This window comes from Spea bombifrons, chromosome 9 (assembly GCF_027358695.1).
Source record: "Spea bombifrons isolate aSpeBom1 chromosome 9, aSpeBom1.2.pri, whole genome shotgun sequence".
NCBI classification, from domain to species: domain Eukaryota; kingdom Metazoa; phylum Chordata; class Amphibia; order Anura; family Pelobatidae; genus Spea; species Spea bombifrons.
In genome coordinates, this window is record NC_071095.1 from 27,939,397 (window position 1) to 27,961,885 (window position 22,489).

General features: G+C 40.9%; 1 protein-coding gene across 1 annotated transcript; it reads left to right on the forward strand.

Annotated features, from left to right (window-relative positions):
• The first annotated feature begins 1,234 nt into the window (after positions 1 to 1,234).
• Positions 1,235 to 19,950, forward strand: CDC42SE1 (CDC42 small effector 1). Its single transcript, XM_053474764.1, has 5 exons — positions 1,235 to 1,386; positions 14,055 to 14,284; positions 17,558 to 17,665; positions 18,546 to 18,631; positions 19,133 to 19,950. The coding sequence occupies exons 2-4, from the start codon at positions 14,231 to 14,233 to the stop codon at positions 18,618 to 18,620; spliced, it is 237 nt and encodes a 78-aa protein (XP_053330739.1). The 5' UTR covers positions 1,235 to 1,386; positions 14,055 to 14,230; the 3' UTR covers positions 18,621 to 18,631; positions 19,133 to 19,950.
• Positions 19,951 to 22,489: the final 2,539 nt, after the last annotated feature.

A 22,489-nucleotide genomic window follows, 5' to 3' on the forward strand; every position in this document is an offset into this window, starting at 1 on the left:
CCACAGAATATCTACCAGGTCCTACTGGTGCATGGAGGGGAGGGCAACATTGTTTCCTTTTTGCCTCTCTTTTATATTTCTATATTAGGCAGATCTGTCTTCAAAGTAGGGCGGATATGCCACAGAATTCCACGCCATCAGCCGCATACTCGTACTTCTTCTCGATTTCATGGTGTGATCTGTGTCTTAGGATCTCAATAGAAGACATCTTTATTTAAGAGGCACGTTCTCCCAATATCTGGTTTACGGTTTTTTTACAGTAGAATTATTAAGAACAAAAACAGTAAAAAAAAGAAAATTGTCAACAATGCTTCCAAGCAGGATTTATTTTCATTTGCTTTCAATTCAACATCTTAAAAACTCAAGTGAGTTCATGAAATCCGTAATACAATTCTGATAGGGAGTTATCCTAAGGAGAATAGATCTGACCTCCTAACACGACAGGTAACATGGGAAGTTACTTCCTTGCTTTGCTATTAACCAAGAAGTCTGAAGTTCTCCTGCCAAGTCCCGCTGACCTTATAAGTAGCTGAACACGGCAGGGTTTTTTCCCATGGTTTTGCAGTTGGGATTTCTACATTTGGGTTGTTGAAAATAGTATGGAAAGCTGATGAATTGCGACACAAAGCGTTACATTTACGTCATCTTTGCTTTGTGTAAATGAGAAAAAAAATATTTACCGGTTGCATATGGAAACCAGAGCAGCCCCATTTTTCTTTGTAGGTTAAAGCAAATTTTCACAATAATAATAATTATAATAACAGTAGTAGTAATAATAATAATCATAAAAAATTGGGGGGGTCTCCTTTGTATATATGACTTTCTTGTATGATAAATGCCGAAACACAGAATTGAATCAGCAAAATGGATATTTCTTTATTGGCTGTTGGAGAAGATAGTCCAAATAATTCTGTGATACCTTTTAGTGGACTACTCACAGAGTAAGATGGAGTGACATAAGCGTTTAAGATTTACTAATCCCTTTTTTTTTTTTAAGTAAAAATATGTAACGGTTCGTTCAGTCGGAACCGACTATGAAAGACTCCAGATTGCATGTAAAAACAGAAGAATTCTAAATATTGTTCTTTCTGGGCAAAATATTTTTAATAAACTGAAAAAAAAAAATTGTAGATGACTGTGGCCAAACGTGTAATACCCATGTTGTCCACTGGGGGCACTGTATGGATTGGAGGCTTCTTGTCTTTTTTTTTTTTTTTTTTTTTCAGAACGCTGTTGAAACAAGTCATTTCCTTATCCTTAGTGGAGCCACACCTCGCTGGGGGATTTCAACTTTCACAGCAACTCTCAACTCAGCTCCGGCGCACGGAAAGAATCACAAAAAACCCTGAAAACTCTGAATTCTCCCCAGACCTGAGTCTACCCAAGGTAAGAAAACCTTTCGAATACTTTCACATTCTCAATTGTTTCCTTTTGATGAAAATCGTAATATATGAAGGGAGGGAAAATTTTCAGCCCCTTGAAAAGTAGAATGTTGGTCTGATTTTCCCCTAAATGGAGATCGGTTGGCAACTTAATAATCGTCTTTTTCTGGCACACATTTCTTTACTTTGCTGATAGATTAATATAGTTCGGAGATTTGTGTTTTAACCCCTTCTGTGCTCTGCAATGTGTTGCTCCCCCCCTTTGGAACTGAAAGGATTTAACTTGAGAAGGCTTGAACACTATAAGGCGCAGAATACAGAGGATGAGCCAGTTCTCTATAGCGATCGGTTTATGGGTTAAATAAAATATATTTCTATGAAGCCAGCCAGTAGATCTATAATCCCATGAAACCTGATTTTACTTCTTGGAAAAAGGCTGGTATGTCAGCCTCTTCATCTAAAATGTACAAGGAACTGAACTTTTCTGCAGCAATACAGAAATCCGTAGATTGTGAGCTCCGTGGGCCAGGGCTTGTGCTTAATAAATAAACAGTAACGCTAATTATATATATAAACATTTAGCACGGTAGTGATTAGGTACTATGGCATAATGTATGTTGTTTAACAAACATTATGAGTCAGGTTACAGATCTTGGGATGCATCCACCAAGATAAAAATGTAACAAGAGAATCCTGTAACACTGTGACAAACAGCTTGCAATCTAATCATTGTGCGTTATATAATACACATGGCGCTGAATATCATTACTGTATCTGAAGAGTATCGCAAATGACAAATACAGCAGCTGGTGAGGGCCCTGCCTGTAAACGTATCATATCGAAAGGTGCATCTTAAGTAAAGCCACGGTGGCCACCATCTGGATCACATGTGGCTACCATCCCTGCCGGTCTTATTTGCAGGTATCCTGTCGCAAGCAGTACATTTAAAGGTTGGCAACCACCGGAATCACAGGTCTGGAGCAAATCTGTCCAATCAGTGGACCTGATGTGGCCCACAGGAAGTTTTGTGTGGCCCTGCCCCAAGAGCCCAGTGTCTTGTATTAAAATAAGCTCTAAGCCACCATGTGCACCTCTGTGATATACCGCGAGGGGCGAGGAAATCCCTGCATGTCACAATAGAGCATGTATGCATGTATGTTCAATAATCTGCTGTACGGTACCAATATATACAAACAAACATTGTCACAAAAAGTAAAGTCTTTAAAGTGCAAAGTCCGGTGGGAAGCGATATCCTCGGCTAGCTGGATGCCAGCCTAATAGAACCGCAGGAAGCTAATAGAATACTAGGAGTGTTCTACAGAAGGCATTTAAGAGTCGGGCAGGATTGTTCAGTAAAAGGTAAAGGCAGTATGTATGTGGCTGTATAACACATCATATAAACCATGTCAGTTTATGTAAGCTAGTCCGTCTGGATTCTTTGCTTAATAATAAATAATAATTGATATTATCTACATTCGGAGTGAGGGACCTGTATTTTTCTTTGCGCTGCTCTTGTGCTCTTTGGAGAACCACCGTGGGTCCCGGGCACGCGTCCCGGGGGGGTTTCGGATTGACGCTCCTCACCAAGGGATTGTAAGAGTGAGGAGGGTGGTGTTGAGCAGCCTTTTTTTTTTGCTACATGTAAAACGCTGCAGGTCCTTCTCCAGAATAAATTAGTTGAAAAAATGTATCGTTCAGGACAAGTTTAAGGATACGTTGTACCATCACGCTCATACCATGACTTTGTAGCTGCAAGGTTTCCAGTTTTGAAGTAATTTTGAACTCTCCCCCTGGCACTTCCAGACTTAAGACATTCCTGTATTTTCTTCAGATCACCGCCATTACGCAGTCATTTCCATTATGATATATTGGCCACCATGCCCAGTCTGCATCTTGGTGGACAGCCCTCAATATACAAGAGGATTGGCTGCTGCGAACATTTTTTGTTCTGCACATAATTGCATGTCAAGGGTGCTAAAGCCCCTGGGGGCATGTCAAGGTTAATGGTGGCCCTAGGACTGGATTACATTCTAGACACAGCTTCAAACAAAAAAAAAACACACGCTTTGATGCCCCCAAAACCAAAAAAAGACTTTATAGGCAGGGTAAATGTAGTACTGGTGGAGCTACCATAAAGCCGTGTCTCTAGGAAGTGCCTGACCCCTGTGCCGCCGTCATATATAAGCAGCCACATGGTCAGAGACCTTCACAAATGATACAAATGTATCTCTATATAACATCGCTAAAACATTTAGACCCGAGATGTGATTGTTTCCTTCCTCATTTCTTATATAACCCCAGCCGGCCCATGCGGTTCCGTAGTGGTAAACCTGAGAGCCTCCTTTTATGTATGGGGGGCTGTGTCATGTTGTAAAGCTCTAAATAAAGCTAGGTGCGCTGTGGGCATGGCTACCTGTAGGTAGCATAAAAGGTGGGGAGTGGGTGGAGCCAGTGCCCAAACAGGTCCTTGCTGGCCAAACATACACACACACCGATATCTTATAGGCTTCATAGCCTTCGGGATAATTCATCATTATGGGAAGTGCAGACCCCAGCAGCTGGGTTTGACCCCTTGTCGACCTTCCTGCTCCAAGCAACTTAGCTCAACGAGGTTTTGCTAGCCCACAATGGCGCACATTTTCCTCCTTTCACATAGCGCCAGCATATTCTGGAGTGCAGTACAACAACGGAAATTACAGTAGACACTGAGCCTGTTGCAGTAGTCAGACAAAGAGACAGACTGTGTTTAAGGTTATATATAGGATTCCGCTTCCTGTTCTAGATGTGCACTCAAAAGCCAAGCAGATGTTTTCTTAATGTATTCTGCATGGCTGGCTGGTATCCACTGCGTTCTAGCAGAACTGCCAACAAAACCGAAATACGAAAGAAAAAGCTCTCTATACATTCTCAAATAAGCCACTTGTTTTGTTCAAAGAGCAGGAAGCCCAGCTGAAGCTCTGCTTTATTCTACTTAACGCCCTCCCGTCATCACCCTTCTGCAGCAAAACACACCCTGGTTTGGTAAGAAGAAGGAGGCTTCTCGATGCATTTTCATTCCGAAATGGAAACATTTCTTGTGTGGGGAACAGGGAGCCGGTTAAACAAGTGAGCAAAGCTTGGGCAGGATCCATGCGGGAGGAGGATGGGATCCTTGAGGTTGCCAACATACCCAGAGGCTGGTGGGAAAAGTTCTTAACCGCTGGATGACATGGAAACTTTCTCTTAGGAAAGTGAATGAGGGGTTCTACGCGTAGAAACGACACCCAGCATCCCCTTTACAAGCAGCTGGGATTCATAATTCTTGGGTAACGCGACACGACAATCCCGAGAGAGAGAGAGAGATCTTGGCCTAAAACTGGAGGGTCAGAGGCTTGGATGTAATGTAAGGGAGTTTTACTTTATTGAGAGGAAAGTAGATAAGTGGAACAGCCTTCCAGCAGTTGGAGTCTTTACAGCAGGCGAAACGGGCAGTCTAGACGGGGCCAAATGGACCTGCTGACTAAGACATTAGGTCACACAATAGATATGTCTTCTGATTTTATCAAGATTAGGCTTTTTGGGTGAGTTATACTACAAAACACTTTGACAGAAGACATGAATCAATTCCAAAACCCAAAATCCAAAAGACAAGTCTAAATCAAGCCTTATACCTTTCCACAACTCTTGCCATCTGTTCTGGAAGTTAGTTCCTTGTATCTACAACCCCAAACGGTTTTTGTTTCACTTTGACTGTTTATAACACTCATTCCAAAATGTACTGTTTGGATATCTCATGGGTGGGCAATTCAAGACATGTTTCACTAGTAAATACAGCCTCCTAAAAAAAAAAAGCCCAGTAAATCCCTTTTGAAGCCAAAACCCCTGCAAGGTGTGTGTTTGCGGACATGCAGTCCATAACATGCACGCACATGTTTAAAGCTTCTTAGCATGCGCAGCGCTGAACTTTCAGCCTTCCCAGGACTGTAAGCCCGGATCCCAAGCAGCCAAATCCTGCAATACAGTGAAAAATAACAACCCTCTCAACTACATCTGTGTCCAAGGAGCAGATAGTGGTCATAAGTCCTTCCCGTGACATCATTCCCTCTAGATTGTAAGCTCCTGTGCGCGGGGTCCTCCTTACCTGTTGTTTCTGTAGGTCGGTTTGTTATGTTATATATTACTTGTTGTCTTGTTTACCCATTGTACCACGCTGCGTAATATGACGGCGCTATATTAATAATAATCCTCACGCAGGTAGTGGTTTAGCAGCAGTTTGGAGCTGTCTGTGCTGCGCTCTCTTATTTACCGTGGGAGGAACGTGGGTGACTCAGTTCAAACAATGAACTCGCGGCCACTTCTCCTTTATGCTGACTTATTTCCCCATCGTCTGCGTACAGGGTCACCTCGGCCTTCCTCGCGGTACCCAGAACTGCACCTTAGCCTGAAATTACTCAATATCTAATGCTTTATTTTCTTTATAATTCCAACAAGTTGGGGCAAAGCAGCAGGATGGACTCAACGAATCAGCTGGGATAAAAACCAAACGTATCCGTCAGAAATAAACAAAATTAAAGAAACATATATATATTTATATTATCTCATTCATTATCATTAAAAATAATGTTAAGGGTAGTATTCACAAAACCCGATTTGTACGGCGCTATATCAATTTTTAACGCCATTGACAGTGGGAAATACCTTTAATGGCAAAAAATGGTTTCATTTAAAAAATAATTTACTTTTTGACCTGAAAGGGGAAAGATTTCTATCCACCCACCCATAAGCAACATGTTTCTTAACCATTACTTGCTTAAAGGCAGGTGGGATAGAAACGGGCTTTAAAAACTAATAAAATATACTTTAGTATTAAAAATATTGAATAAAAGGTACATGAATAGTGTGGGGAAATAATAGAAATTTCACAGGTGCCTCCGCATCCAATAAAAAGTCATCGTTATCGCGGGAGCTACAGCCGGGTAATGGGAAGGGTGGAGATTACATTCACGCACACACACATATACGGTATACACATACAGGGTATATAGTATAGTATGTAACATTCTGAGTTCTGTTGGTTTCCTAATAATTCTAGTTATGACGACGTCCCCCGGACTGGACTCCTTCGGCACGAAACACGTTAACAGTACTATGTTTGCCAGGTTAACCCCCACATCCGACCAGCCAGTGAATAGGTCCCCAGACGCACAAGTTCCAATGAATTCTACCCTTCCTCTGTTTACTCTCCACTCTGTGAGCTCATCCTTGAATTGTTTTCCTTTTGCATTGTGGGAAGAAACTAAATTAAATAGTCATAATTAAAAAGGAGATGAAAGTTCTAAGACTTTACGTCCGAGGTAAAGATTTCAGCTGGATACGGCGTTAACCCTTTACAAGGCACTCTTGACCCAAATGCATTGGGTTAATGGGATATCCTAAAATTATTATTGCATTATAGCCAACAAGCAGAAGTCCAACATGTTGATGAACTACAAATCCTAGGATCCCCTATCCCCGATGAGATGATAAGTTCCTTTTTCCATAAAACATTTTAACTTTCTGTTTCACATACCTGCCTTTTATGATTATTATATAATGTGCCTTTCCATGTTTACACTTCTATAACTAAATGCAGCATTAGATGTCTAGTACTGTTAAATGACCAAACCCTTCCCAGAAATAATTATTTAATCATGGAAAATGTTGACTCATTCATCATTTTCTTTTCTCTGGGAACACTTTAGTGTCATGTGATAAAAAAGCAGGAACTGATAGGTTGTTACCAGAACAGTGGCTGTACCCATAATTATCTGTACTTGTGTTACAAACTAACAGTTTAATTTCACAATGTCTGTAACCGTCATTCCCAAACAGTGCGCAGATAAAGAACGCTGGGCTTTCTGTCCTGTGCATCTCCCGCTGGCTACCCCGAGTTCCACTTTAGAAGCCAGAATCCCAGATACAGACCCTAAGCCTTCTTGGCTAATTATATAGACACTAAGGCCCAACCTCCGGGCTTTGGTTCTTCTGAGAGGTTTGACATGACTGATGAAGCTTCACATACAATATATGGGCCATTTTCTTAATAGACCTAGGCTTCTTTTCATTGAAAACCTTATTGTTTTTTGTGCGACAAGATTTTGTCCCACCAAACAAAAGGAAAAACTTCAGAAAGGTTACGGGTTTTTTCCTCAATACGGATGTCAATATTGATCAAAGGCAAAAAATGTAATAAAAAAACCCCAAATGCCCTTTAAATCTGTGCTTAGATGCAAATATATTGCCGAGTGTTTGATGTCCGTAGGGAGGAGAGAGTAAGCCGCCATCCATTACTCCACAAGTTGTGGAATTTTAATAATTTCTGAGAAGGATCCGTCCTGTTCAGGCAGACTCCCCCACACCCACTCAATCTAAAACCTGCAAAGTCAATGCATCCAAGTCAAAAGAAAACGTTCTTCGTTAACTTTACAAATTCATTGCTGCGTCAGAAATACCGTTCTCAGTACTGTTGAAAATCCAATCCCTTTTCCACAAATATTTTTTTAAATCATGTAAAATTTTGCCTCGTACATAATTGTTCAGGGAATGCTGAAGTGTCATGTGACACAAAACCAGGCACTGATTGGTTGGTGTCATAGAAGCCTCAAGTGCATGTCAAAAGTTTGTGTTGGTTAAATGTGGTTAAGCGTTCAAAGGGAAGAACGAATGACGGAGCTGCTCAGGTGCATTTGCTTGACATTCTTGAGAAGGTTCTTGTTTGCCTCAGACCAATGGGTGGTAAATCTCCTCTGGGACTTAAAAGGGTTAAAACAAGGTGGATGTGCGTTTTCTGGCCTTGGGAAAAATGCTGAGCCGAGTATGAGCTGTCATCTGGGTACACAGCAGGAGTCTGTTGATACATGTATCGGGGTTAGCGAAGCAGAGCAAGCTCAGGCAGGAGACATGACAGAGATGAGCATTGCACGGGATGATGTCAGCGAGGTGCTTTTCAGATCTCCACGTCCTTAAGGTGTTGGCTCATAATGTGCTTCCGAGACAGGCCCAGGCCAGCGTCTTAAACCTTATTTACAGACAAGGTGTGTGGAGCAGCTTCTTAAAGACACAGACTTGAAGGAAAAGCAAAAGTTTGGGGTCGGCCCGTACTGGACTTTTACGTCGTGTGTGGGATGGGTTATGTTAAGTGAGACACACACACAAGGATACCATAGGAATAGTGTGAAGACAGAGAGAGTGAAGCCTTCCAACGTCATTGACCTGATGGAGATGCCCATCCCTAAAAACCTGCTGGTGACTTTTCTTCCAAGGTAACTGAAGTCCAGGCCAAGCTAGTCCGTCGCTAAAACAAAAATGCCCAAGGGCAGGACTCAGACTGGGCCTGTAAGCTTACGATCCATCTGTATCACACAGTTTGCATTTTCTATAATACAATGGTGTCCCACCCTTACCATAATCTGCATATACCAGACAAGGCTGTGAGCTCTTAGATACCATGAAATGCACACAAAAGGCTGAGTCATGAGGCCAGTGGAAGCACATGGACCTCTTAGGGATAATAGGATGTTGTGACACAAAGTAACAGCGGAAGTGGTTGGATTAACAGATACCTCTGTTTAAACAGCTATCTGCCTAATGCACAGCTCATCTATGCGTCCCAAGGGTCCCTATTTAGTCGGCCCAGTCTCTCTTTGGTCCTCAAACCCCCCTGTTGCCCCTCTTTTCTAGGAGTCGGAATGTTTGCTGGTTATGAGGGTATTGCAGGGTTCTACAGCCCTAAAAGCCCTGATAATGTGGATAGAAACTGTAGGAATTGGCTTAAGAAAAAGGCAGCAATAGGACACAACGCCACATAAAAAGTCTGGGTAAAGCCCCTGCCGCACCACTAAAATAAAATGATTGAAATGTTGGGAGGTAAAAAATTTTGGGCTTTATTGACTAAAGCAGGAGGACCAACATTTTGTGGAGTGATCAAGGTGGTGGGAGATTTCATGATATGACCAAGCTGTCAGCTGGTTATTCGCCGTCAGTCACATGTAGTCTCGGTTCTATCACACGCCACACGTGGGCTCCGTCGGTTTGATTACTAAGGCTGCTCTCAGCCTCATGACACGACATCCTTGAACTAAGTGCGTCTTCTTCCTCTAAAGATTGAGTGGGGGGGTTCCTATGAAGCCTCTATGAACAACCACATGCCAGAGAAGCTCCTTCCTCCTTGTCATCTAACACCTTCTCAGTCTCCAGTGCGTGGGAATGATGGTTACAGTAACACAGCTCCTTCTTCATTTGCTTGCAAATGTTGAATTTGAAAAAAACCCCTAATGTTGCATTTTTAAAAGGCACTTTTATCCCATAAAACCCTAAAGCCGTACAGCGTTGCATTAAAATACGTACAAAGAAGTTTGTGATCACTTTTTGAAGAGCAGCGTTTATATATGTAAAGTCACATAAGCTTTCAGGACCTCAGAGGTCCCTTCATCAAATGCAATGCCCACTAACCATGATTGCCGGCTCATGATCCCGTGCTGGCCTCTCGTTCTGGAAAGTACGACCTAGATATATTTAGATCGGTTTGCCATTGTGGGTCTTTTGTTCTTTCCCAGACAACTTTGTGTTTATAAAGGGAAGTCCCTTGTTGTTACTCGCCTTTTTTTGGCCTCTTATGGTTAAATCGCTCCTTTCTGTCAGTTAGAAACACTCACGGGTCACATATGGGCCTGCAGGTCCGTAAAACACGCTTCCAACTGTTAACATGCAGGATTCCAAAACCAAAAAGAATTTCAAATTAAGGGAGAAATGTAACATTTCTTAAAGGGACACTTCTCCCCCGGCGTCCTCTCCTCCGTTAATGTTATATTACAGGTCCGGGTTGAGACTGTACTGAAGCATTGAGTGACAGAAAGGAGAAAATGATTTCTAATCCGTTGCATGGATTATCACGCAGATATCTATCTAAGCATTCTTAAAATACCACAGCGTGCCTTTAAGAACATATCTTCCATGTAGAACACTTGGGGTTTTCATCACGGTTAACTTACTCTAATCTGTGTCCTTCAAAACACATACCTTGGCGGAGATAACCCTGACCTGGAAGCTGGCGGTTCCGGGTGATACGCTGATTATCGCCAGTGACCTTTAGATACGTTTTACCAAAAGGCATACAAACACACAAAGAATCCTCTTCCCCTTCTCTCGATTCCTCCACCAGCTCTGAAAATCGAGGTTACAAATATTTAGAAATGCTACAGGACAAAGTGACGGGGAAAATTCTGTGCTAAACCCGCAAGACGGGTCACGTGACGCCAGCATGTTTGTAGTCAAAAGTAGACTAAAAAAAAACATCTTTTACCTCCATATTTAGGTTCTGTAAAAGCTCAACATAAATAAATATTTCCTCGGAATAAGTTCTGGTGTTATATGGAAGCAGTGATATTGTTACATGTCGTCATCATCATCATTTTTCATGGGATCTCTTCACTGAGGGCCAAGATTCATGGACAATGATTGCCACCGTCCATGTCCTCAAGGAGTCCAAAGCAACGTTGTTAGAAGGTGCACAGAGGATTATGAACGAGCACTCAGAGCTCCTCCACTCATCTTAACCTTGAGGTTGGAAACGTCCCCATTCATTCTTCTTGCCTTTAGCGTCCAACCAAGATCCAGCATCAAGCTGTACAAAATGGGGACACGCGCCAATAACCCGGCACATACGTGTTACGAGCAGAAGGCAGGAAAATGAAAACACTTGTGTGGTTATGAAAGATGGAAATTACGTAATTTCAACGGCAGTTGCTGTCACTCGGTTACAAGGGGTGAGGCAAAAGGAAGTAGTTTTTGGCAAAAAAGAGTGTAATTGGCGTATAATATGCCTCGTTTGGAAGAGACAAGGCAGCTCAGGAGATAAACTCTTACATTCAATAAAGAATTCAGCACATACTGCGCAATATCCAGATAAAAGCCGTGCCAGACAGGACATCGCACTGATACGCCGGCCATCTGTCTGCATATGCGGGGACGGGCTAGTCGTGCGTTTTCCTGCTTTGTACGAAACATATATGTCAGGGGGGGTTGCATTCCATTGCGGATCACAGGAGCTCCTGAATACCTTTACAAGTATTATATAACACAACAAAACCTATGCTTTCTTAGTCTGGTCGGAAAATATGTTTAAGATCCCAAACACCTGTTTTGGCCTGCGGTCTTTCGACATCAGTAGCAGAGATTTATTTCAGTATAAACCCAGCCTCTTTATTAAAGGGATCTGGGATCATAGAAGTCCGACAATTTTCCCATCCTGTAATCGGATCTAAGCTGTGGCCAGAAAACGTACGGTGTAATACATGGAATATTTCCCCAGCAGAGGTGGCGGAGTCATCAAGTCCTATATATCCCCAAAAAGGGCTCATGAATTTCCCGTAGGTTCCTTTATTTCTGGTTAATGCACTTTCCTTTACCATCATATGACTCTATAAAGAGATAAAGCTACAGCTTGTCTCCGTCTTCCGTGTGACTTTGAAGAAGTCCTCTCGGCCGCGCTCGTAAACGACGCCATTGTCGCCCGAACAGTAACGGACAGTTCGGGAGACAGCAGCTCGTAATCGGCTAACATGAATGCACAAAAGACACAATTGTACGTATCGGGTTATTCCCAGCGAGCGTCTGCATGTGAAGCGGACCCGGCGGGAGGATCAGCTGAAATACGGGCAGATAAAATAGGGCTTTGTTCTTAAATCGGCAAAAGATCTTGTACCGAAAAGGATGCTTTCGGATTGATTTATGTGCTTTATATCATGTATATGTGATAAGGGCAGGAGCAAGAGAGGAAGCAGCTTACAGTTCTATACACTAAATAAACCCATGATGTGGTTTTACAGATTAAAATAAGCAATATATATGTATTAAACAAACAGTTTATGTCTAATCCGAGGAGTAGCCGCCTTAACTTCCCGGTCTAATCCACAACAATCAGTAACGTAACAATCTGCAAGATTATTCCTCCCCAATGAGCTATATCTCTAGCCTGTTGTTAAGTTGCTGATGGGAGGGGAGAAATAAAGGATAATAATTAGATAATGCTGCCTCTGCCACAGGCTGCCTCTGATAGCATAAAATGTAGAATTTGAAGGCAGATAAGAACCCTTTGGCCCGTCTTGTCTGCTCCTTTCCCCCAACGTATTATTCCTGATCACAGCTCCCAACCTTTAAAAAATACATCTCCAAAATAATTCCGCGTTTCACAACCAAAAAGCAGGCGTTGTCGGCAGTTTTTCAGTATTTTATGATACAAGCTGTGATGGCAGAAGGAGAAGGGCAGGGGATGAGGGCAGCCGTGAGAGAAGAACATGAAGGCCTGCATCCGAACTTCGAGAAGCCAATCAGAACCCGGCTGAGAATTCCGCACGGTCTCTCTACATCACAGGTTACCCGCTTTCCCTACAATGGAGTGCCGCCCCACATGCACTGGTCTCATGATTTGACGTATATATTTGAACTTCTCCCAGGCGTGATGTTTACGTTGTTACGGCTCCTTTAACCGCTGCGCTAGTGCATATTAGCAGAGATGATAATAATAATATAACATGCGCGGCATGTGTCGGTCCGGGCACAGCGTGCGGCTGCCCCACAGCTACCCTTAAACCGTCAGCAGAGCCAAATTATGAGTGGAATGTCCCGGAAACAAAAGGCAACAAGAGGCAGGCAATGGCATTATAGCCAAGATGTGATATAACAGTGTTAATACCCCCCCAGGCAATATCACCCTGTGATAACAAGGGTATTACCAGCCATGCAGCTGAAATTGCTAGATGCCCTCTGCCCCCCCCTCCCCCACCGCAGGTAAAATAATGCAATGTTTAGATAAATGTACATTTCAAATTTACTGACATCATTCCAAGTCTCTTCATTTATGGCTTTATTAATAATACCAAAATGTATTGGAAATTGCCCCCCGAAATCAAAATGTTGATGTTTATCACAGCTGCCTGCTAACGGTGTGATGTGAGATTTGCTGCTTTAGAGCTTTCACACAGAGGTCAGTAAATAAACAACATTCAGTTTCCAGGTCTCTCTATAAATCCATTCCAAACACTCTTCTGTGCTTAAAATCCAATTTTCTAATCATAATAATAGCATTTGTGGAATCGCTGCCCACTTCGGTGGGGCCACCTCAGCTGCCCCCAGAAGCTCAATAGATAGGACCTCACTAGGGTTTGAGCTGCTAAGGGTGTGCTGAGTTCCTGAACTCACTATATTGAACCCACAGGTCCTTCTTTTAAGATTTAATCTAAAAATAGCACCTTGGGGACACATGCCAGGTTTAACGGTAGTGTGGATTTGTCTGGAGGGAGGAGGACTCACGGTTTCTTTTTCCTCCCCGATTTCCTTGAAGCCTGGCAGGCAGAAGCGTTGGGTGACTGTGATGTCTGCTGCTTCTAGGGCAGTTCCTTTACTTATTGTCTCTTATTTTTCCTAAGATCAATTCCTTGACTTCCGATCCTTTGTGGGAACCTTGGCTATCTAGAAACAATAGAGAAACAAGACTGCTAAGCGCAGGAACTCTGGATTATGGAGCCCCGTTTTCAATAAATACGAGGCAAAAAGGGCAATTTTTGTACCATAATTTAAAAAAATCAAATGATTGTGACCAATATTGTATATAATTTAATGTATTTAGTTTTAGAAAATATCTATTTTTTGTTGCAGGAACATCTTCAGGAGCTGAGAAACCTTGAAAAAAATCATTGACCAGGAAAGCAAACTATTGTCTACCTCATGGAGTGAAAGTGACCAAGGTGGTCAGCGTGATTTACAGGGTTCTCAGAGGCTGTGAAGACACAGGGGACTTCAGGCAACGAACCAAACTGGAAGTCTCTGACAATATGAGCGATTTCTGGCACAAGTTGGGCTGCTGCGTGGTGGAAAAGCCACAACCGGTAAGTGACACCACTAGTGGCCAAGGAGTCTGGAAGGATCAGGAACTTCTGCGGTTTTTCAGCAATCTGGGCAATTTGTTTGTTGCTTTGGATTTAATAGTTTGCTCGGGATTGCTTATGTTTTGGAGAACCTCTGTCTCAATGACCGTATGTTTTGACGGACATGGTCTATGGTCTCCACTAACCCCCAATGCCACTTACTGTCCAAACAGATGTTAGATCGGTGGAGTCTTCTCAAGCAGACCTCCTGCATCTTTACAAGTGAGATGTATCCATATTTTAGGGGGAATTGTTCAGAAGTTTTGAGAATATATATATATATGTATATATTATATTTATATCTTTTTTCTTTAAGATCAGCCTATACCCACTTATTTAGGGCTACGGCTACCCAGACTTTTTATGTGACTTGGTGCCCCTTTGCTTTCCCATCCAGTATGAAACCTAAAGGCATTTCTCAGAGCTCTTTTTGCTTGGAACGCGTAGGAATTATAAATATTCCGATGCAGTTTGCACTGCAAATATTTACCCAGGACCATGAATAATTATTTCTAAAAATTCCTTAAGCAAAATAAATGGGAGATGTGTGTTTTTTCCGTGGAGGAGGGTAAGTGCAGGGACACTTGTGAGGTTGTGCTGGGACTGAAGGGAAGGTCTGTGTCTTCCGCATTCCCGACGCGCTGCCGCCTGCCCCCTTCTCATCACATTCACTTTCGCTGCCTCCTTGGCTCTCCAAAGCGCACCGGCGATTAACCCTCTCAGGGCTTTAATGAGGCTTTTAATAAGCACCCCCATGAAGACAAATAATTACATTACACTTTAAGCACAGGCCACCTGTGTGCTACACCGCGGTATAATGCGGTATTTTATGCTGTTACATTAAACCTGCATTGTGGCCAGCAGTCCTGATTGTCACCGAGACAGTCCCGATCACGGTGTATATGCCACTTTGACTGGTTGCCCAGATACGTAGCCTGAATTTAGGGGTAAACGTTTTGCATTTCCACCTGGGGTGACATCATAACCCAATATTAAGTGCGAGTCAAGGCATGACCACGGAAACATCTGTTGGCCCTGGGTGCCCTTGTTTGCCCTTTAAAGGTGCTGTTCCACCTACTCTCCTGAATGTAACACGTTTACAACTAAACATTAAGGGGGACAAACAGGAGGTGGAATAAAAGAGCCCATGAAATACGTGGAGCATATTTACAGACCGGGTGAGCCCCATACAAGCTCAGCTGGTCCCTTTCCCAAACTCTACAATGTACCTGGGGCCACCATGCAGTGTGCAGAGACTATGACACGACCCCTGGTGGCCACAACTGGAATTTCAGGTTTCTCTCATGAATAAGAGCAGACTGTAAACAATTCAATGGCCACTTTCCAAACCGCACCAGCGAGTACATCATGGCGGTGCCAGGATTACTGAGAAAAAGAAACCTTCTCGGAATGTAGATTGGCTGAGCATTATGAGAGTTTGTGTTAAGAGCAACAGGAGGGGCACAGGTTGTTGTACGGGCTCCCCTGTATCCAGGTCTCAGAAATAAGATAAAGTTATATTAAAGAAAAAGAGACATTTTAACACTTCCCTGTTTCTGGAATCATCTGATTAATATTCTGATCCTTAAACTCTTTTTCTTTTTTTTCTGCCCCCTCTGCCCGCAGTTAACCTTTCCTGTACGCAGCATATGTTCCTCGCCAAGCAAACTATGGAAGGGTTAAACTACACCCGCCCTTAATGATTAACCACCTTCAGGCCACAAAGGGTTAATGTTTAAAGAGTCTGAGGGTCAGATAATTTAGAATGTTCCAAGATATTTTCACGCAAAATTTATAGAACATACATAACCCAATTACTTATAAATAGTTCAAACAATATTGTGGAAAATGTCTAATAATTGCAATATTATGCAATAAATGTGTTATTTTTAACAGAGTTAATAGCTACAGGAAAACGGGTGCCTGTGGGCCAAGGGCCCCTTTGGAAAAACCATGATCATTGTATTCACAAAAAGTCATAAATTCCGCATGCAACTGACTTCAAACTATAAAATCAAGATATATACTGGCAGTGGTAGAAACGTGGAACAGCCACCCAGAATAACATTTTTATTCAACAGTCTGTTTATAGCAGTTCAAAGGACAGATTGTAAATCTTTTCTGAGTGCTGTACGTTTAAGTGTATGAATAGTGTGTGTTCTCCGTGTCCCGTTGACCTTCAACACAAAGCAAAACTGAGCGACCCTGTACAATGCATATTTAACATGAGATATTTCTTGAATGTCAAGTTCCATACCACACGTTTACATGGGACGGACAGGAAAAATGAGGGGGATGGACAGGAAAAATGAGGGGGACGGACAGGAAAAATGAGGGGGACGGACAGGAAAAATGAGGGGAACGGGTCAACTAGCGGCCGGTGGTCAATGGAGCCTTTTGGACCAAGCTGCCCAGATCCATTTCCAAGGAAAGGGCATCAGCCCATGTGTTCTTTTACCAGATCATTGCTGGGTCACAGTTCAGTTGGTGTTGGGGGGGTTTTCCCCTTAGTACAGGCCAATCTACGCCACGGGGTCTTTGGCTGCCACAGGAGGTCTCTACGATGCATGATCTTCTGAAGTGGAGTATTGTGGTATGACATTATATCATGGCGCTCTGGACAAAGGAGTAGCACAAGGCAAGGAACAGGAGCCCCCTCCGCATGGCAGGGGAGGTCCCAAGGGCCACTGTCCTGGGTACCCCCCCACTGGTGGTAGATAGAGCTTTATGACTCTAAGTAGGCAGAGAAGGGCACTCCAGGAGTTACTCATCAACCTAACGTTATAAACTGATATGAGGCACCTTGGGTGGGTTACACCTCTCACCGCGGACAGCTTTATGATTATCAGCACAGTGGGCAAATATGTCAGCCAAGGCTGGGGGGAAAGTATTTTGGGCAGTACTCACAGCTGACTGTGCAGAACCTTCAGTTGTGTTCACCGAGTCCTGCTTCTTCCAGGGTTTTTTCTCCCCAGATGTTTTGATCAGCAATCACAGTCCACCCATTACATATCGGTATTGGTCAAATCTGAAAAATTGTAAAAATCGAGAAAATAAAATGTAATAAAAATATATCAGAAATAAAGGAAAAGTTAAAATGTTTTATACAGATACAAAGTTCTATAATAATAAAAATCTGTATTTTAAGACTTGTAAGTTTGTATTTGTAGGATTGTAATTTGGCGAACGTAAGGAAACATTTCACTAATCCCCTATCTTTTTATTTTAATGCAGAAGAAAAGGCGAAGGAGGATCGATCGCAGCATGATAGGGGAGCCAATGAACTTTGTACATTTGACACACATCGGTTCTGGAGACATGGGGGCTAGCGATGGACGCATGGTATTCAATATACTGAAGTGCTGTAATGCTTACAGGATTAAAACATAAATAACGACTGCAGGAGCTCAGTATATAAATAAATATACCATAGAGGAAAGATAAGAGAGGGGGGGCAGGATAGACAAAGTACAGGGGAAAGAATATTTCAAGGGTGGAGAAACATCAGGGCCGGAGGACATAGACTAAAATTATAGGCTTAAAATGTGGTGTTAGAAAATACTTCTTCAATGAGAAAGTGGAACAGCCTTCCAGGAGAAGCGGTAAAAACAGTTAGGGAATTGAAACATGTATTGGATAGTCATAAAGATATCTTGAATATAAGATAAAGCCAGGACAAAGCAAGATGTGATGTCTTAAAACAAGAGTATTTAACCCCTTAAGGACAATGGGCGTTCCCTAAACCCATTGAAAACAAAGCATTTGGAGCCCGTACATGTATGGGCTTTGTCATTAAGGGGTTAAAGTATGTCTACAAAAAATTACAATCAAAAATGTGTAGTTTTTCCCACCTTGATGTATATTTACAGTTTTACCAAAATAAGGATTTACGGAGCAGTCTTGGCAGGTACAAGGGTACTTGTATAAAGCAGTCAGTATACGGTACTTCAACTAAAACATTGTCTACAATGAATAACTGATTTACTGCAAACCCACCTTTATGCTGCTTAAAGCCTCGAGCTTCTGGGGATATTCTTCTCTCCAAAATAGATGTTCAGGAAATCACGGAGAAATGTATATATATTTCATGCCTGAATAAAAAAAAGAAATGAAAGAAATGTAAAAAACAATGATTTAACCCAGAAAGTACAGCCTAACTTTAAGTACATTCAACGGTGTCATTTCCTTGTCTATGCAGTAAAATGAGGCTTTGTGTTCACAGGCCGGGGCCGTCCAAGAACAGATGAGATCCAAGTGTGGACGTGACAGACAATGGAGCAACTCTAGGGTTTTGTAGCTATTTGGACTGTAAGTCACTAAAGCTGAACTCCAAAACTGGGTACGGCTGTATTGGTTCCAAGGCAGGTAGCCTATGGAGTAAGGTGTAGAGTCCTTAGAGGTCCCTTCTTCAGGTGTTACTCTGAGATTCCGACGGCCCACTAAAAGGTGTCACAAACATTTTTAAACTTAAAATTTTTAAAGTTTGAGATATGGGATAAAACCTCCTGAACTTGGGGCTTTATGGAAACACTGGAGAAGTAGGAGATCCGCCGACAAAGACCAATTATACAAACCCTCCATTTAAATGCTCCAGAAAAAAATATTCCACTCTCCAGTAATTACATTTTTTCCCCCTAAACTGATATTTCTCAAAATGTATTTACAGATTATTCAATATTACATACAAAAAAAATATGAAAAAATAGAAATTTTCCTATGGTCTACTCACAAGCATTAGAATCATGTTAAAAATAAATAAATTAATCCTTTTATTTTTAAATAACATTTAATATCCTTTTTTTTTTTCAGAAAAAGAACTTGTGTGAAAGGAGCCATCATGAACACAGAGGAATAAAGCACAGTGGTTAAAGTCACTGGATAAATTATTCTAACTTCCAAACTGAATTATTTTTTTCTTTCTGGAAATAATTTTGGGAATTAAGAAAAAAAAATATATCCGGTGAATGTGCAATATTTTTGTAGTAACATTTTGAATATGTGACGACTTCTTCCAAAGTGATTTCCACTGTATGTTTGGTGCAAAAATGATCGAGATTATTTATCTACGTGTTTAAATATCTGCTGTAATAAGTCATGCCAGACATTGGAGGAGCACTTCGTAAACTGCTATTTTCTTAAATTACATATTTCTAGCAAAATAGTTATACCGTGTTTCGAAATGCAATCGGCCGCTCCCATAAGTATATATAAATCATTTCGCAATAATAAATACTTTAGGAAACAGGGATTGTATGCCAACATTCCAACATTAAGAAAAAAGAAAGAAATGAAACCAAAATCATGCAGTAAAGCATCAAATTCGGCTAGGTAAAATCATAATTATTAATAATTATGAAAGTTCTGTTTTTGCGTTTTATAAACTAAATGCATGTGCCTATTGAATATTCCACCGCACTTACTAAGAAGAAGTTTGGACAAATCTTAAAAAAAATTCAAGTTTTGTGCATTAACAATTTTGATTTCACATGGTTTCATTTCGTGGCTTAAAAATAAAAATAAACTCCACCTATTCCCCCCTAAAAATCACAGAAAACACCTACAATGTATATAGAAGAAGGATATCCTAATCAATAAAAATTACAAAAAAAACTTTATAATAGCAAAAATGGAGTCAACGAGCGTACACCATTTGTTAAAAGATAAAAACCCTCTCAAACACCCTGAATTAAATAAATGGTAAAATTTACTTTACTTTTTTTGTGGAAAAATAAGTGCTAGATTTAAAATTGCACATCTTGTTCCACACAGCAAAATAAATACAAATATATCTTTAAATCTATACTAAAAGCTATGCATTAAAAAATCTTTTTTTCACTGAACACTCCAATGATGGCAGTAAGGTCAAGACAATCAATGCAAAAAAAAAAAAATCTTTTAAAGAAAACATTGGTTATTATGTCCTTATCAACAATGAATATAATAAAACGAAAGAAAATGAATTATAATCATTAAGCAACAAAAAAATAAAGTAGATCCTCTACCCTGAGATGTACTAGAATTCTAAATCTACAATTATATATAAATATTTTCAGAGCAACAAAAAAAAATGACCATTTTTAAACTAATTATAGTTTTAATTTAGAAATCTGTAACAAAATATCTATTTTTTTTTTTTTCAAAATTAAATTCAGTCAGATACAAATAAAATAAAACGTAAAATAATTATGCTATTAAGATTATTGTGACTTTATTAAAAATATATATTCATTTAGACAAAAAAAAATGTGCAGTTATGCACAACCACATCAGCTTTACTTGGTTAAAAAAAAGAACTTTATTTTTAAATATTTTTTTTTTATTATTTGAAATAATAGATAAAATATCACACATTTGCTATTCTGTATAAATCGCAGAATTAGTAATTCCTTTCTAAAGAGCCCTATAATAAATAAAAAAAAATCATTGAGGACGTTACCATTTCCTAAAACTATAAGATTTTTTTATTTTTTTGATTGCATGATTTTAATTGCAGTAGGAGAACATTAAGAAGGGCTGCAAAACCTTATCCTGTCCTGAAGGAGTGCCGCGTAAATGCTTTCATCACTTTGTTGTTTTTTTTGTTGTTTTTTTTTAACACTGTACTAATTTGTATCTGAAAATGTTAGTTTTGGGGTTGCTTTTGTACGTGGTCTTATCTCATTTTAAAAGCCTGCCATTTTCACAATTCATTTCAGTATTTGTATAATGAAGCTAGAAATTTACGTCGGAAATTACCACGATTGAGTAAAATTAATTGAAGAAGAAACAAAAATCATAAAACGTTTTGGCTTCTAAAAACATCTTAAATATAACAATGTAAATAAAATCAAAGTTAAAAAAATCCTTAAGAATTTAGTTAATTAACAGTAAGATGATTAAATTTTGTTATTGAATTTCTTGGAGAATTGCCCCAATTAGAGAAAGGAATATTAAAATCCTGTTATATGATGTCATTTTGAATAGCAGTGTTTCTGGTAATTTGTGATATAAACTTCTAGCTTTTGGATTTTGGTGGATTTTGCAGCGGGTCTGTAAACATGCAGTTTGATAGAATAGCTGGTCTGTTCGAAATATTTTCTATACGTTTTCTAAAAGTTTAGGTGCCACCTGCTTTAGCATAAGTTAGACTTCCTTTGCTATGTAAATCAGATCTACAGGAACAGAGTCAAAACTGATTGATGTCCGTGTAAAGTGAAATATTTATCATTTCTGCTGTAAAGAATCCTCACCGTGGGAAGAGATAATGCAATTCTAATGTAAAAATTTTTAAAAAAAGTTCTAAAAATGCAAATTTCACTTAGTTAATGAACAAAAATGAGTAAAGACTTTTAAAGAAGGTGTGGTGTGCTTTCTTTAGCATCTGTGAACGATGTTCTTCTTGGTTTAGGTTGCCAAGACCAGTGGTAGTAGGTAGTCCTCTTTTATAAATGCATTCTAGGTCATCTTTGATGCTCTTCTTGTTGCATCTAGGTCTCTCTATCATTAGCTCATCACAGGCCACCTCGCTCCACAGTCGTTGGTCTCGTCTTAGATTCAGGAGCAATTTGCGTATCCCATGCACATTTAAATCCCTTCACTGTGTTACCCTCTACCACTTCTGCTGGGAAGCTGTTCCAATTTGCCACCACCATCTCAGTAAAATAATACATCCCTACATTACTTTTTAGCCTCCGACCAAACAGGACCCTCGGTATGTCCAGATTCCACCCTGTCATCCTGCACTCTGTATATGTCCAGGTTTCATGTCTGTTGCAGCCTCTACAGGCTCTGTTGCTCTGTGTTCTCTTTTTCGGTTGGATTCTACCCCTCATCCTGACCTTGCTCTCGGCTCCCATTCGTAATCTCCTAGTATTGGCCCATCTTGCTCTGTCCCAGTTCTTAGTCTCCTGATACTGCTTGCTCCTGTGGTCTTCTAGTTCTGAGCTGGCTTTCCTGACCATATCTGCTCTGCATGGGGGCTCCCTGCCATGAGTCCAGTTTCCTGACTGTGGGCTTCCAGCCATGTGCCTTATCCAAGTCATGTATCCACCACCTCGTCCGAGGACCTTCCAGCCATGTTGCCTGTTGAGAGCGGGCCCCTGTCAGTCCGGCTTCAGAGAGAGCGGGCCCCCGCCTATCAGGCTACGATATGCTGGCTGCCTGGCTAGTGTGCTATTGTGCCACGTG